At 34.3% G+C, this 17,680-nt stretch overlaps 1 protein-coding gene across 1 annotated transcript; it reads right to left on the bottom strand.

Annotated features, from left to right (window-relative positions):
* Nucleotides 1-1,606: 1,606 nt before the first annotated feature.
* On the bottom strand, nt 1,607-10,561 carry TPR8 (Tetratricopeptide repeat (TPR)-like superfamily protein). The gene is made up of 10 exons (XM_047293389.2): nt 10,319-10,561; nt 9,755-10,026; nt 8,377-8,410; nt 7,042-7,175; nt 4,382-4,448; nt 3,717-3,816; nt 3,371-3,534; nt 2,882-2,928; nt 2,755-2,805; nt 1,607-2,111 (listed from the first exon to the last, which is right to left on the bottom strand). Exons 1-10 carry the CDS (start codon nt 10,395-10,397, stop codon nt 1,776-1,778), a joined length of 1,284 nt encoding a protein of 427 aa, XP_047149345.1. The 5' UTR covers nt 10,398-10,561; the 3' UTR covers nt 1,607-1,775.
* Nucleotides 10,562-17,680: the final 7,119 nt, after the last annotated feature.

Raw genomic sequence — 17,680 nt, 5'->3', positions numbered from 1 at the left:
AGGTCATTGTTGAAGAGCCACTACGACTATAGATAGACTAACAAAAGCCGTATATTTGCCATGGGAGAAAAAATCTTATATAAACGGGTCAAATGCAATGGTGACAGAAGGGAAGTAGAAGAGACAGTAGTAGAAGAAGTCATGGATAAACAGGAGAGAGAAACCTTAAAAATCCAATATTCTCTAATCAAGGCACTTGAAAAAGAAAAAGAAAACAACCTCAATGCTCTAAATAAATGTCTAAGAGGAGACGAGACGTACGACCATGCACGATGAACCTAAAAAGGAAAAAGAGCAACCTCAACACTCCGAATCACTGCAAGACGTGCTACCATGCATGAAGGAAAAGGGAGCAAATCCACAACTTCAAAAGACAAAGGCACTAAGAGAGTGTAAGAGCTCCGATGAAGGCATCTAATGGTACGGTGGTCGCCTGACCAAGACAATCAATACGGTGTGATCGTCAATCGAAACTATAACTTCAATAATGACAATGGTAGACAATGGCACTGCCAGCAGCAAGAATAGGCAACGTCGCTACCGACAACGACAAATATTGTGGTAGAGGCAAAAAAAACTTTTTTTCTCAAAGGAACCTAGCTCTGATAATATGTTAAGAAGTGGACTTTAAGCCTAATTCAATCCCACAAAACCGACTTGTAAGATGAGGTTAACATCCAATTGTATACTATAAATTAACCTTATTTCTAATCAATGTGAGACTTCCAACTAGACTAAATGTTATCCTACTCAACCTAGTTTTAATCATGTCAGGATCAATATGGTTTTGATTGAACTAGGATCAACCTAAGCTTAACCAACCTCAAATGAATTAGACTCACTTCAACTCTATCAAATGTAGACTCGTTCTGCATCAGGTCGACTTAGACTTAAGCTAACTTAACTTGAGCTTAGATTAACTCGACTTAACTTAAGCTTAGATTAACTCGACTTAACTTGAGCTTAGACTAATTCGACTTAACTTAAACCTTACTTAACCTAGTTTTAATTGAACCAAAATCATCATGTAACAAGCCTAACTCAACTAAATATGGTTTAGTTCTAACTCAAATGAACATGAATACGCATTGATTTGTCTGAATGCAAGTTTATCCTAATTCAAATAGTGCTACTTCACTTAGATATAAACATTTCATAAATTAAAATGATCAAAAAGCATATTTATTTTTAATTTTCAAAATGAAAAAATTTATTCCATCTATATCCAATCTAAATTTAATTAAATGAACTTAAAACCAAAAATATGAATTTAAATTTAAGATAATTTTATTTAAATTAGAGTAATATAAAATTGAATAATTATTGATTAAACTTTACCGTTTGCATTTTTTTTTCTCACCTTTAATTCTTATAAAAGAATTGCAAACTAATTTTTATTGGAATATCACAAAAATAGCTGAAAAAAAGTATATAATAAGTTTACGGAGATAAATAGTTCAATATGTTCGGAAGCTATAATAATAAAATAAAACTAAATTATATTACAATATCCTTAATGGTATTTTAAGATCATCTTATAAGATCATCTTATAAGATCATTTAGTTGTCTTTTACTTCATAAAACAGGTATAATAAAATACAAATATGAATGACAAATAGTATATTTTTCTTCCCAAAAGAATAGTGCCCCTCAAACACTGTATGTATATGAGGTAAACACACAAAGAGCTTGGTTAGTTAATTCTGTTGTTGCAATATATTAAAAAAAAGGAAAACAAAAAATAGTCTTTACATTCTCTTAATGCTGAAAAGGCTTAGTTTGGTCCTGTTCTTGGATTGGTTTGATCCTCAGGTGGTTGCCCCGGGGTTACGGTCCTAGATAAAATTTCCATCATAGATTGAACGGCCCCTGTTAGATTCTCCGGAATTTGCTCCATGTTTAAAATATCTGCCCCAAATCTAATTTCACTAGTAGTTTCTTGTTCCCATTCCTCAGTCGGTGGCCTCTGTTGTGAATTTGTAGCGTTTGAGGTCATATGCCTGAGCATGTTTGCCATTTGGCTGGGGTTAAATGGCACAGAAGAAAATGTGGGTGGCAGGGGTGTGCTTCCTGATTGGTTTGGAACTTCTTGCGATGATCTTGTTGGATTCTATACAGAATGCAGAGAGAAATTTGTTGAATTGAAGACAATATGTTATAGTAAAGTAGCAAACAGTCATCAGAAATATTACAAACATCTCTTAACAGAAATAAAAACTATCAAGAAGAAAAAAAGGAATTGAAGTCACTGCTCGATGTAGGAGAAAAGTAAAAATGTTCGCTGACAATTTAGTATGAAGCAACAACTGCAATATATTCAGAGTAAACTAATACTGAAAGATAAATGAACAAAACTATATTATTTCCATAATGGAGATTATCTTCTATTCCCATAATGAGGTGGGAATATGGGAATTTCTTTACTATTAAACTTCTTTCTTTCATTTTTACTAATCTTTTATTTAAATTGTTTTGAATTTAAAATATTCCAAGAAATAGTAAAATGTAACCAAACACCATTTTAAGTGTAGCTATAAGTTTTATTTCTAGCTTATAATATTTCAAGGAATATGATTCCTGAAAATATAATATAATTCCGTGAAACAAACACCAATAAATATTATGTCTGAAGAGAAAAAGAAAAGATAACTACGAAGTATATATGTAGTGATGAATCACACGCATCAAATCATGCTATTCAAATTAAAACTATACCATATCTATTTAAATGATAATAGTAATACTAATAATACCTGGTTGTGATGTGCACGGTTTTGCTCTTCGAACAATTTCTGCTCAGCCACCTGTGTTTAAAGGCAGCATTATAATCACAGAAAAAGTAACAAGAGAAGCAGAAGGAAAAGTTAAAATAAAATAAACCCGGATATTTTCTTTGACAGAGCCATTATTTGGATCCAACTGCAACGCTGCATATACAAAATATGCCAAGGTAAATACATTGAGATCGAGATTCACAGGATTTAAGATTTCCAAATTCCAAACACCTTGGATCCTATACATATAAATTAATAACACCTATAAAAGTCTGCACACTGAATCATTTTCCAACTATAGTTCTAATAAACACAGAATTCATTTTCACCCAAATCAATTCTTTAGATTATAGTGTTCATCATATGTTCCATCAGGGGTAGGAAACCCCAATGGCATAAAAGAAGCTAACCATTTATGAACTTTTGAGAAAAGTTTAGTTCTGATTAACATTACAAAATTAAGGTGATGGATCTCCACCTTTGTAATAGTAGATAACAACAATAAAGTCAACATTATCCGATAATGTCCAGTAAAAACACAATAAAACAGATTACAAAGAATAAATTTTGGGAATGAATATAGTTCTTTCCCAACCTTTTCTAAACCCTTTATCAATAGCATCTCTGTAATTTCCTTGAGCATAATAAACCAAACCCAGACGACTGTATGCCTTGCTGTAGTTTGGATCAATCTTGATAGATCTAAGACAATCTTGAATTGCTTCCGAATATTTGTTAATCTGAGTGTAAGCAGCTGCCCTGATATATGTAAAAAAATGAAGGCACGAAATGTAGTTTCATCAGTTAAATATGCAGGTGCCTAAGCAATTATGAATCGGAAAAACTAACAAACAACTTTCTTTTTCTTTTGAAGTTCTTGTTTCCAGCCTAAATACGCTTTTTTTTTTTAATTTTAGAAAGGGTGTAGACCAGAGGAATACCTGTTGCAGAAGTAAACAGCATTCTTTTCATTGAGTGCAACAGCACAATTATACAACTCAATTGCATCATTGTATTTCTTAGACTGCATTGCCTTGTTACCTGAGTGAAAAGCAAATTTCAAGTACTATATCAAGTTGCGATAAATACCAATATTCTTTATCAAACTTTAATAGATTCAAATTGAAAAACAATCTAATCAAACCAATCTGCAGTAAAATATAAAGACATGTGTTGGCTTATAACAACTTTAGAAATGTGTTACATTCCATTTTGATTTAAAAAGAAAAACATTGGATGATTAAATTGTTAGTAATGAAGGATGTATTTAGGCCTGTTTGGAAACCCACCATATCATTTTTTCAATTTTAATTTACTTATACATCTTTAAATAAGTAATAAAGTTAGTATCTATATTATAATTCAAACAACACACAAAAGTTATATAGTGATACTATATATATATATATGAAAAAACAAACGTAGCAAGGCGAGGACAGGAATGCAGTGGGAAGTCCCTACTAAATCAGGTCAGGAATGCTACCCACTGATTCAGGTTTTCTTGTTTACACACCACGTAAATCACAGCTGAGTGTGTTCAAGATAGAAAACTTTTATTCATCCAAAGAAAAAGCAAACCTCTTAAAGTTAAAGTCACTTATCATACCTAATGTTTTTAGTGATTCGGCCAAACTCATCAAACAGAACTGCTGACAACCAGATCTTACCATCTCCTACATAGAAGCAGATTTCATCAGAATTAAACAGACAGTTTTACTAAAATTTGTTCTGATAGAACCCATCAGTCCAATGTCGATTGATCTGCATAGCAACCCCATCAAGTGGTATAAGACTTGACTGCTGTTGTAGTATTAACAAGACAAAAAGAAAGATATTAAATGAATTACATAATAATACAAGAATAATAGCAGAGATTGCAAAGTGCATTATTTTAACTACGTAGAGATAGCAACTGTATATTTATGATCCTCAAGCTCTTACTACCCGCTTCAAGCTCTCAATATCCAGTTTTAGATATTCCCATTCCAATTGGGTAAACATTTGTGTCATTCGACATAGTCTTGCTCCTTTTATATAATATGATCAACTCTTGATGGAATGCAATAGAAGAGGAACCACACTGTCATCCTTACCAGTGACACTTTCATAGTTCTAAATGTGAAACTCGAGGTTACAATCTGAACTAGACAGTTACGTGAAACTGGTTGATAAACTTAATTATCATACTATGACACATTGAGACATTTCTTTGCCATAAAGTATGGTTAGTCAATTCATTTATTTTCTCAAAGTCCTCACTAGGATACAATATTGTACATCTCAAGGTATTTGGCAAGAACCCTGGGTTGTCAAATAATTTTTAAGACAAAAGGAGCAAAAAGTACAAGGTTCACCTGTGTAAGAGTCAACTAGATTTCCTAAAGATTAGAAATAGCCCTTGTAGTTATCATGTGTTCCTAGAAGGAAATTTAATCTGTTAGGAAAGTAAGAAATTAAATGTAAGATCAAGTGTAAAGTGAAACTTGTAATGAGTTGCAAGGGCCACCAGCCACCTATGAAGATTTGTTGGACATTCAACTTCCTGTTAACTGTTAGAATAATTACATCTATGTATCATCATTAAGCCTACTTAGGATGTAGTGTGCTAGTTTTTATGAGTTGTATATATAGTAGTACCTAGTTTTGCACCTAGGTATCTAGTGCAATCCCTTAAACTTTCATGTACTCTTGTATCAGTTCTTTATTATAAATAAAGAGGGATCAATCAAGCCCTCTAGAAATATATTTTTCTGTTTCAATCTCAACCTCAAACTCAATATTTCATGAATGAATAAAAAACAAAAGAAAAAAAAACTGATTGTATTTTCCTTTAGAGTTGGAGTAGGGCGAGGGGGATGGTGAGAAGGGAGGGGAGAGAAATTGTATCCACTGGACTCAACAATAGATAGTTGATATCTTAATGGGAGTAAGGTTGATTAGAACAAGTTGAGTATGACATCTACCAACCAACTTGAGGAGTGGGGATTGAAAGTTAGTGACTAAATAAGTATTTATACTCTGTTTTAAATTGCCCAGCTAGCCTAATTATTGAATACGAACACAAAGACCGGCTGCACCCACATTGGTAAAACTATCATGTTCAGGTATTGTCTAAACACACATTTTAATATCTAGAGGAGGTCAATAAAATTTTAGGTTTTCTTTATAATTTTTATTATGTTTTTTTAATTAATAAGCTAAATTGCCACATGGGAAGGTGAAAACAACACAAGAGGTGAATCATTCATGTTCTTATAATAGGAAGTAATGAGGCATATAGTGGTAATTAAAGGTAACACTAGCCATGGGAAAAGGAAACACTGGAGGGAGCTAATCACTAGTGGACATTACTTAGTGAGAATTAATGTGGAATTTGGAGGGCCTTATTATGGTGGTTGTCTAGAGTGTGACACATAAAATTTAGCCTACATAAAACGATGTACTTGTAATGCAATGGGACATATAAATTTAAAAGAAAAGTCAGTTTTCAGTTCTGAGTTATGGAGAACCCAAACTTGATCTTATCGAGTAACCTGTGGCAATCCCCTTCCATTTTCCCATCGCACTTGCAACTGTTTCTCAAAACTAATTGCTTATTTTTCAAAAGGCTCTCTCAAGAAACCACTCGAACAAACATGCACTAACTCTAGAAATCAAAGAAAATTTGTTTTCTCTATGTTCTTTCTTTGGGCTGTACATGTTTTTATATAGGTCTTTGTCTTCCTTGTCTCTCTATTATCTCTAAGAAATTCCACCACCATTTTCCATCCTTCAATAAATTCCAAGAAGTGGTACAGCATCACCGTTATTTGATTCACAATTTGAATTGGGGAAGGCCAATACCAGCAAAACTATACCTAATTTCTGGAGTTCCAACCTGCTCCATGAAGTTGCTCAGGACATGACAAATTAAGAGTGCATAGAACTTGCAACATTTTTATGAGTTAAATAAAGCAAGCAAAATGGTTCTAGAACCACATGTTGGGTTCTTGAACAACAATTGTGAGGTTAGAAAATGCACTATTTTGGGTTCTGATTAAAAATCAGTAGTATAGTATTAAGTTATTTTGAGTTTTAAAGTGTGACGTTAGAAAATGCATCATATTGGGTTCTGATTACAAATCAGTAGCATAGTATTAATTTAATTTTGATTTTTTTTCCAGTAAGAATTAATTGTCTATGGCAGGATAGAAATAAACCAAATTTAATAAAATAATAACTGTAGTAAGAGCAACATATGTTTATACATGACATAATATGTCATACCTTACAACCTTCATCAAAAAAAGAACATGCTTTCTCCAGTTGCACTATGTCATCACTCCCATCAGTATTTCTCCTGAAATAGTGATTTTTCTCCAAAGCAGCAAAGAATTGTCCGCACAGTTCATCTTTAGATGCTGCACTCAAATTTTAAGAACATCAATTTAACTTAGAACATTTTAAGACACCTATTAGGGTATTTATCCTATTTTATCATCATTATATTGTGTCAAGGGTTACCCTATTTATTATGATTATATTGTGTCAAGGGTTACCCTATTTATCATGATTGTATTGTGTCTAGGGTTACCCTATTTATCATGATTGTATTGTGTCTAGGGTTACCCTATTTATCATGTACTCTTGTATCAATTTATTCTTATAAATAGAAGATCATGAGAGGGATCAGTCAAGCCCTCTAGAATTATTTTACAGTTTAATTCTCAAGTACACCAGTTCAGTCCAAAATAAATCTAGAAATCATTATCCGATGGTTGTAATTATCAATCACCTTTGGTAGTTATTATCAAGTTTTTAGAGGATATCTTGTCTTTCTAAGTATGCAGAATCATCTTTTTTCTTTGACTTAAAAATCCATTTCCCTTTATCCTATAAAGAAAAGCTTTCGCAAAAGTGCACCTTAATGATAAATGTCAAAAAATAAGAAAAAAAATAGCATTCATTACTCATGGTAATATATAAGAAGGAAGTTCTATATGATTTTCAGATTTTTCAAAATATAGCATGCTTTTACATTTCGTTTAATATTTCCTATTGTCTATTTCTTACCCTATCATCAAGGAGCACATTAAAGAAAACCTAAACAGACTCATCTAGAATCTAGATTAACAATAACTTTTTTTTATAATAATTAACAAAAGCAACACCTTGTTGCTGTTTAATATCTTGATTATCAATGAAAATTTTATTCCCTTCCCTTTTACCCATTCACCATCAGAAAAAACATATAGATATGTTAACCACATTAAGAAATTGCCATTCGAAAATTATATCAGAAAACTGCAACCTTTACTTCCATGAAATTGACTATGAAAAGAAGTATTGTGTCAGACCTTGTCATGTAAGAGAAAACTAAAATCGTTTAGTTATTAATATATGTAGCAATGTATGATGAAGGGGTCTACGTCCAAGAGGCTTCTCAAGGTATAACAAATAAAGATTTTAAATGTTACAATTTCAAAACTATAAACCTAGATATGTCTGTCTTTGATAACCTTGAGATGATAAATAAATAATATAAAAATATTTTCTAAATGAAGGTTTAAAAGTATACAATAACTCAAATTTAAATAAAATAAAGGAGACATGTTATCCTACCAAAAGTACAAGGTTCCTGTGTTGAATCTTCAACCTGATCAAGTTACATATAACGAAATAAAATAGAACTGAATCAAAATTTCAGTAATAAACTATTTTAATGTGATTTTTTATGTGCTACAAAAACAGTTAATGCATAGACATGTATATCATGAAATAACTCAGCATCAATATTACAAAATTGATTATTAACTACTATTAGCAAAACCAATATTACCCATTAAGTTAAAAGATCAAAATTAATCTTCTAATTTCTGCAGCTGCTTAGCTGCAAACCAACTATCTATATTACAGTCACAAATCATCCATCCCAAAAGTTAAGCTATTAGGAAAGTCACGTCAATGGTTCTAAATCACACACCCACAAGCAAGAGATTCTTGAACTTGAAATGTGCACCATGCACAGGCTTAGAAAGGATTGATGAACAGGTACAACAAGGATTGAAGGCATGAATCATAACCATAGGTCATAGAGGCTATATCACGTCATGAACCAACTATCCCAAAAGCTTACGCTACCAGGTGAATATGCATGATGATTTTATATCTCATTACATTTCATCACATGCTTATTCACTAAATTAGAATTTATAGTCTAATTTAATAAATAAAGGAGTAAGCTCCCTAGTTAGTCCAAAAACTAGTCATATGTTGTAACCTTAGTGCTTTGAACTATTGAAATTAAAAAAGAAGTCCCTGGAAATAAACATGGTTCCTCATGTCAGTTGAGGCGATAAGTGAGGAATATTACTTTAATAGAATAGATCAGCTTATGTGGCCTGTTAAGTCCCTACATCACATAAACACGTGGCACATGAGGTTTGTGCATTTTGGTTCCAACTGCAAGAGACTGCCAATAGAAGACAAATTTCCCTGGCCTTTTACAGGTTACTAGGTTATTGACAGGAATTTTATTTTAAGTGACTGATTTCTGGTTTTGTTCAGTAAAACTTGAGCTCCTTATGATAGGTTTTCTGGAAGGCTTCAACTTGTTAGCTAGTGTGAATATTGAAGTTTGAAGTTATATTTCCATTATTCAAAATTTGTGTTTTATTCTTCCTTCTTGAGGTAAATCCCGATAATTTCAATAGTTAGGTACAGGGATAAAACAAGACGTTAAACTATGTCTATTTGAATGGTTGGGTAAATCACATATCACATGCTCACCATGCACTAGTTAAATGAGAACAATTCATGAAAAGTGTGAACCATGAAAAATGACATGCACGTTCCAATCAACTGACAGATGATGGAAAACATTAATTCAATCCATCAAAGAGGAAGGCCCCACCAAAAAAAAGTAAAATATAACAACCAAAAATGTTAACGAACTAGTCTAATGCAATGGCATATGAGGGTAAGTGTGAAGTCAATTAACCGTAGATTTTGACGCCTCAGAATGATTCATCCCACGAGCAGGATTCTCACCAGAGAATGAACTGGAAGCATTCGCACAATTCCATTGAGTATCAACATCCGACTTTCTAGTTTCATTTTGCTTGTTAGCTTCAAGAGACTTGAATATGTCAATCAAAGATTCAGATGTCCCATCATCCCCATCCACAGAAGAAGAATTAAGTTTGAAAGCCTCTGTCAAACACTCTCTAGCAACCTGAATCCCCTCAGCATCAACCCCGGGACCCGGTTCAACTATTCCAGACGAACCAAATTAGAGAGCATGCATTGATCGCAATAAAAAGAAAAATAAGAAACAAAATTGGTAACATAAATGCAAATCATACAGCAAATTCTCTCCACTCTATCAAACTCAATACAATTAAAACGACAATTGGCAACTGGAACCTAATTAATCACGACAAATAAATCTACCCAGTTGATAAAATTGGTCAATATGCATAGATAGCCGATAAAGATAAAACCTTGCAGTTGCAGTTAAATTGGAAAGTGATTCTTGGTGAGGAATGAATGAGAAGAATAATACCAGAATTTAGGAAGTGGAGGAAGGCACGAACTATACGACGAGAGAGAGGAGAATCGGTGGAGTTGTGATTGTGAGCCATATGATATCGCAGAAAGAATGATGGATTGAAAACGAAACTAAATGAAGATGAAGAAAATAGTCATGCTTTGGAGTAAAAGAATGTGTTCAGGAAAGTTCGAAGACCAAGCAGCGAATCTAGCCTTTACGGGTTGAAGACGCACTAAACCAAGATGTTTTGATTTTGCACTTTCACGGATTTATTACTTTAGACAAATTTCACTCACATTTTCTATTTTATTTTATTTAACTTTATGCATTTTCTATTTTAGATTACATTTTATTGAAAATTTTGAGAAACACGGACAATTATACTTTCATAACAATTTTTTTTATAACATTTTAATACCATTTACGTATTTGATAACAATTTCTTTTATAACATTTTAACACTATTTATGTGTTATTATGTGATTAGCCCACGTTAGTGTTTATGATTATTATTATTGATTATGAAATAATTTTGCACCAATCACATACACGTAGATGATATTAAAACATTATTAAAAAGATATCAAACTCTCTCACCTTAGATGTTATGAACAAAGAATATAAATGTATTAATAAAGTATATTTTTTTCAGATGGCAAGTTAACCCTTTTTGTTATTTTTATTTAGGCTTAATACCCTCTTTGGTCCCCACTTTCGTTAGATAATGTCAATTCAGTCCTCATTTTTAAAAGTGTTTGAAATAGGTCTACAGTTAGTAAAATTTGGGTTTAATTTGTCCCTTCCGTTAAGTATAACCAAACGGAGTTAGTGCATTGATGATCTGGTACCAGTTATGGCAACGTGTCAATATATTGTTTTGTGCGTGCTGACGTGTAATTGACTTAAAAAAGATATAGCTTTTTAGGGTTTTTTAATTTGGGGAAAATGTGATTTAGGGCATAGACAGGGTCTTCTTTAAATTTGTCTTCTTCTCAACGGTGGGTCTTCTTCCTCTCCTTCCCCTCAAGTCGCTGCAGTAACCATGGAGCTTCACCAGGTTCGCGTGGTGGATCGAGGAGAGGATGAAGATCTCGTTACAGAAGGACTTGGTAGAGAACACGACAGAGGAGTGGTTGCGATGGAGGTATTTCACCGCCACAAGGCGACCATCATGGAGCTGCGCAAGGTAGACGGACCCAAACCCGCGCGTCCCTGATTTTCCACTTGGGGTCGAAGTTGTGGGTAGCGACAGCGAAAAAAGCCATTTTGTTCAGTTTGTATTTGCGAATCCATGGTGGGGTAAGTGTGGATTGGGAGTGGTAGCGAAAGCAGAGGAATGGTTTGTTCTGGGAGGATGAGTTGAACCCGTAGGTGTCGCTGTTAGCGCGGTAGACAATGCAGTTAGTGAAGTATGGGTCACGACTTTGGTCCCAATCGAGTTGGATTCCTTTATTGAGGAACTGTTGGAGGAAGCCGAGGATGTCGGTTAGGTAGGGGGAGTCTGACTACTAAGGGGAATGGTGGGTGGATCTACAGTCAAGGAATAGGTGGGAGGGAGTTTTGATGAGGTTGCATTGGGAGGGGCAGTGGGAGGGAAGGCGGCGAGCAAGGGCAGAGGAAGGAGAGGTGAAAGCAGGTGGCGGAAGAGAAGCGGTCGTCACGACGCTTGAGGAAAACGGGGTAGAAAGGGCAGCCGAGCATGGTCAGAAGGTTGCGGGTTGCGACAGAGAGGATGTCGGCGCAGGAGACGGTGTTTGGGCAGGCCAGTTCGAGGGCGGTCTTGGCACGGACGACGAGGTCGAAGGCGTCACCGGGGAGGGAGAGGCTGATGTCGGCGTCGCCGAGGAGGGAGAGGTTGACGTCCGTGTCGCGATGTAGAAACCCTGAATCAATTTTGTCCCTAATATAAAAACTCTAACTTTAAAAAACCTCAATATGGTGTTTTATTAACAGGTCAACACCGTACAAAACAATATATTGATACGTTGCCATAACTGTGCTAGATTATCAATGCACTAATTCCGTTTAGTTATACTTAACAGAAGGGACAAATTAGACCCAAATTTTATTAACTGTGGACATATTTCAAACACTTTTAAAAATGAGGACTGAATTGACATTGTCCAACGAAAGTGGGGACCAAAAAGGGTATTATGCCTTTTATTTATATGTTTATGCATAGAGTGGGGACAAGTGAAAAAAAGTAAATAAAATTCAAAAGGTGAAATTTGAGAAGTTTAGAATACACTTTAAGAATAAATTAACCTAATATAATATTAAATATTAATGATCATCGATTCAACGAGTGAGATTTCAAAAACTTTAAATAGTTATATTAGCTACAAAAATAGATAGATTATTAAAATTCAAATATCAATATAATAAAATGTAAAATATAAATTATAACGAATTGTTAAATTTAATCATTTTATTTTATTAATTATAAAAAAAATCAATTAGAATTGGAATGTTACCCGCCGAAAACCAAAAGTGCTTTTGATTTGGGTATAATGTTGAGATATATATTAGGTTTAAACCCTCGTTTTGTCCTCGTATTTGTGTGTCAATCTTAAGTGGGTTCTCGTTTTTTTTCGGTCTCAATCAGGTCCATAAACTTGTAAAAATGAGCCAATTAAGCTCTCTTTGTTAAGTTATCACTGACGTCGTCTGCCTGTGATGACGTGGTGCACACTTAAAATGTTGATGTAGTAGTGTTATATTACGTGGAATTTTTTTAGGTGAAGCTAGCCTCCGCAACAGTATCATTCCCCACCATCCTCGCTGCCATGGCCAACCACCATGCTCATCTCGTTGGACAACCATCCTCCATCATGCGCCACCACCCACACAATGAATCACGCCACTGCCTATCGCGAGCAACCTCATCACTCCACCATGAACCACGAGCGCTGTCATCACCACACTCTCGCCGCCACCAAACCCTAGCACAGTGTCGCCATCACCTCGCGCAACCATCACCTCCTCGCGTAGTTCACCTGCAACCCAAATCGTAGCAGCGAAATCATCTTCTTCACCATCACATCGCGCCTTCATCACCAACCTAGAATCACGAAAAACCCTAAAACCCCAACCTCTCCAATCTCTACGCGCTGCCTCCATTCAAACCTGCAACCAAGACAACACAAAAGATCCAGGAAAAGCCCCAAATCAAAACCCTAAGTCGCGATCCATATTCTCCACCATCCAACAAAAACCCAGATTCAAAATCTTTTCTTTCCTTCAAACACACCACCAACCCTAATTGTACAACCTTTGCAAACCCGACAACGAAAATTGAACAATAAAGGAAGTATAAAAATAAATTAAAAAATGAAAGATATTCTAGCTGTACAATTTGAAAATTACAATATAGTTTTGTGAAATTGGAAGGGAAATATAACTAGTGCTTGTGGAAACGATGGGAGGTTTGTTTTCCTCTTGTGGAACCAGGTTTTAGATCGAACGTGTGACACGATGAGTAGATCTAGCATTTCTAAATCAACAAAGGGGATGTCGCAAATGATTCATACCGGAAAATAATCTGAATCGGAGCCGGCAACGGAAAGTTTGAAGGTTGCCGGAAAATTGGAGGCACCCGTTGCATCAGAGAGGCATATATAGATAAAGTATTGAGAGCATCAATAAGCAGTGCGAGAGAGAGATAGAGAGAAAAAAAGGAACGAGAGAGAGGAGAACACAAACCTGCAACCAAGACAACACCAAAGATCCAAGGAAAAGCCCCAACACAAAAGATCCAAAGGCCGCCGCGGCCGATGGGGCGATTTTGGGAGGGTTTCGGGTTTTCTGTGGCAGTAGAAAAAGTATAAAAATTTAACACATCCACGTGGAATTGTTGATTGTACAACAAATTACCCATTCAATTTAATATACAAGTTTAGACGTCGTCAGTGAAAACTTAACGGAGAGAGCTTAATTGGCTCAATTTTACAAGTTTATGAATCCGATTGAGACCGAAAAAAAAAATGAGGACCCACTTGAGATTGACACACAAATACGAGAACCAAACGATGGTTTAAACCTATATATTAATTACTTAGAAATAGTTAAACTCTTATATGTAGACTTCAGTATTATATGTACGATTTGAGCATTCGGTTCAATAGCAATCTCTTTCTCTCAAGTATACCAGCAAGCCTACTAGGTAGATTATAGTATAATAGTGTTACAATGATTTGACATAAAACATTATGTTTTAACTATCTTGATCGTTTAATATAAAGTAGTAATGATTTTGGTAAGTAGAAATTAGATTTGGTTTATAAAATCACTGTGAAATACGTTGGAAACAATTTGGATTACCAAGTGAGTGACTTTCAGTTGATCTAACCGTGTTGAAGTTTGACTCCACCACTTTTTCCTCTCTTGTATCATATTTATATTCAAATATGGTGTTGCAAATGATCAAGTCCTAGGAGTTCACTTAGCTGTAACTTTAGGTCTATCCCTAACACCTAGAGCCTAAAATCACCACACTTTAGTATGATTCCTCATTAAAATTTGTTGAGACAAAATCATAATGTTTAGCAACCTAGGTTTTGAAGTTTATCAAACAATACTTAATGAAATATTGCCTATAGAAAACAATGTCTAATGAAAGAAAGTTTTGTTTTTTAAAAAATCATCTAATAGACAATATGGGTAACAAATAACATCTTACTAGGAGAAAGGTCTCTTTGAGACTCAAACAACATTTTATCAAGCAAGATGTAAAACATATCATGTAACGAAAGCCACTAAATGATATTGAAAAACATATATAAGTGTCTAATCAATAAAGTGAACTCAGCCTAGCGTTAAACAATAGAAAATTTCTAATAGAGTATTAAAAAATCCTTACATTTGAACTAAGCATTATGTATAAGTCTAAATGATAAAGCATATAAAAGCTAACTTTATATGATATTACGTGAAAAGCTTTATAAGATACACAAATTAAAAGGTTCTACTAATTAACAAATGATTATAATGAGTACACAAATCTCTTTAGGTTACAACGAGTACGCAAACCTTCTAGTGTTTTCCTATGGTTTTAATTTTTTATATAGTATTAAATATTTTATCTGTTGATAATTGTAAAGTACATTATGTGCTTAGAGCATTCTTGAATATGTCAACGTCATTTAATTAATGTATCATTTGATGATAATTTAGATGATGTAGATAACATGTTTATTAGTAGAAACTTGAGATAAGTCTTAGGTGACAAGTTCTAAAGGATGGAGAATCCTGATTCGTATTTGACATGAATCTAGGAGAAAACAGAAATACATAAAATAGAGTAGAAATTTATAGAAGTCACAATATTAACTATGCATGGAAGATAAGTCTAAAAGTTTAAACATAAAAAGAAATAAAAAAATCTTTGATAAAGCTCAAGAACTTTTTATTAACAAGAATGCAAATTGTCTTCTACCAAAGATCTTGGCGGTTCATATTGCATATTTTTCTACGTTATTAATAGATTACGTAGTTAAAAAGAACAAGCACGAGGATTAATAAGAATTAAATAATCAATCGAAATCCAAAATTGTAAAAAATTAGTTCTAAATTAGTTAATCCATAAGTGAAAATTAATTTAGAATACATAATTTAAAGGTTAAAGCCCTTCAGAAGTTCTTATTTATGTGAGTTTTTCTCAGTTAGATCTCGTATTATCGGTTTCCCCAATTTAGTTCTTAAAAGTGAAAAATTGACTCAATTGGGTCACTGCTGTTAAATTGGCTTAACGCGATTAAGCTTTTGATGACTTAAATAAGCAGGGTGTTACGTGATATTTCTTAAGTTTAACGTGAAAAATGTTTGATTAAAACATTAAAAAAAGGATAATCTTCTCTTGCAATGAAGCACCACTCAAAAATCATCTTCCCTATGCATCAAACCTGTGAGAAGAAATTCAAAAATCAATTTCAAATTACATTTGAATCAGGCCTCACATAAACTTGCTGAGAAATCCCAAATTTCACAACCTGAAGAACCCTAGACGTGAAACCTAGACGCAAGCCATACTCTGCCGCCTATTCTTCCAATCTCATACTTTGTATCTTCTACATTTGTGAGAATGAGCCTGCCCTGTGTAGATTCTGTGAGAATCCTCTTGATAGTCACTTCAATTTTCATGCGCTGACGGTGATGCAGATTTGTTTGCAGCAGATTAAGGTGTCATTGTTGGTGGGTTTAACTAATATGTCCGAGGAGTATGAGCCAATTCCGAAGGAAATAGGGTGCGGTTGCTTAGGATTATTTGGAATAACTTGGAGGATCCTCTGAGTCAAACAGTGAAGCAGGTGCATTTCTCGACATTCAGTCTTTCCTATGTGAGGATGGGGAGAGAATAAAGGAGTTTTTGGTGAAGATTGGATTGGATCTTCTTTCGTTGGGGTCGCGGTGTAAGGGGAGATATATTCCATTGGCATTGCTAACAAAGAGATTGGGCGCGAGGAAAATGTTGAAAATGACTCCAGATCTGCTGTTTGAGACAACACAGGCATATATTGATGATGATGTCTGCTGCGCTGCCACATCGTTTCTGGAGTGGAGTGCTCCTCTACATTTGTTGAATTTAGGGTTGTTGGATTGGGAATGGGATCGGAAGATGGTTTGGGGGATTGATCACTTCAAGCACACTAGCCAAACCGGGCTTCACCCCCTTCGACGTTGTCGAGGCCCTGATAGAGGAGGTCATTGTCGGCGCCTGCCATTAGATTGGACTCCACTCCATTTTCGAACCTAATTTGGTGGTGCTTAATTTCATATTTTACAAATTTTTTGGGTTTCATGAAAACCAAATTTCGTCATGAACTTTGAGCATCAATTGTTAGGGTTGAAGATGATGAAAGGTAAGGTTGAAGATGATGAACCTGAATTTGGGTTTCAATTCTCAGCATTTTTTTTAATTATATATTCCACGTATAAAGCTCTCTCAATGCCACATTTAAAAAAATGTTCACACCAACAACCCAGGTCATAAAAACTTAACCCCTTTAAGTCAATTTAACAACAGGAACCAAATTGAGTCAATTTTTCACTTTTTAGAACTAAATTGGGAAAATCAATAATACGAAGATCTAACTGGAAAAAACCCACGTACATAGGAATTGTCGAAGGAGTTTAACCTAATTTAAATTATACTTTGAAATTTCATAATTCAAAACGTAATGTAAATTGTGCAATTAAGACAATTTGAAAAAAAAGGTAGAAAAAGTAATCCTAAATTGTATAATACAAAACACAATACCCAAATTCTAATTTTTAAGTTATGTAACCTAAAAGCTTTCTAGATCATTAAATCCGTAGTATGAAACGAAACTGCATGAAAGGATATTTTTAATATTTTTCATAATTGACAGAGGTGCA

The sequence above is a fragment of the Vigna umbellata genome, chromosome 1 (assembly GCF_029865625.1).
Source record: "Vigna umbellata cultivar VRB3 chromosome 1, Vumbellata_1.0, whole genome shotgun sequence".
NCBI classification, from domain to species: domain Eukaryota; kingdom Viridiplantae; phylum Streptophyta; class Magnoliopsida; order Fabales; family Fabaceae; genus Vigna; species Vigna umbellata.
Note: the sequence above shows the minus strand (reverse complement) of the source record. Positions and strands in the feature narration are given on the sequence as shown.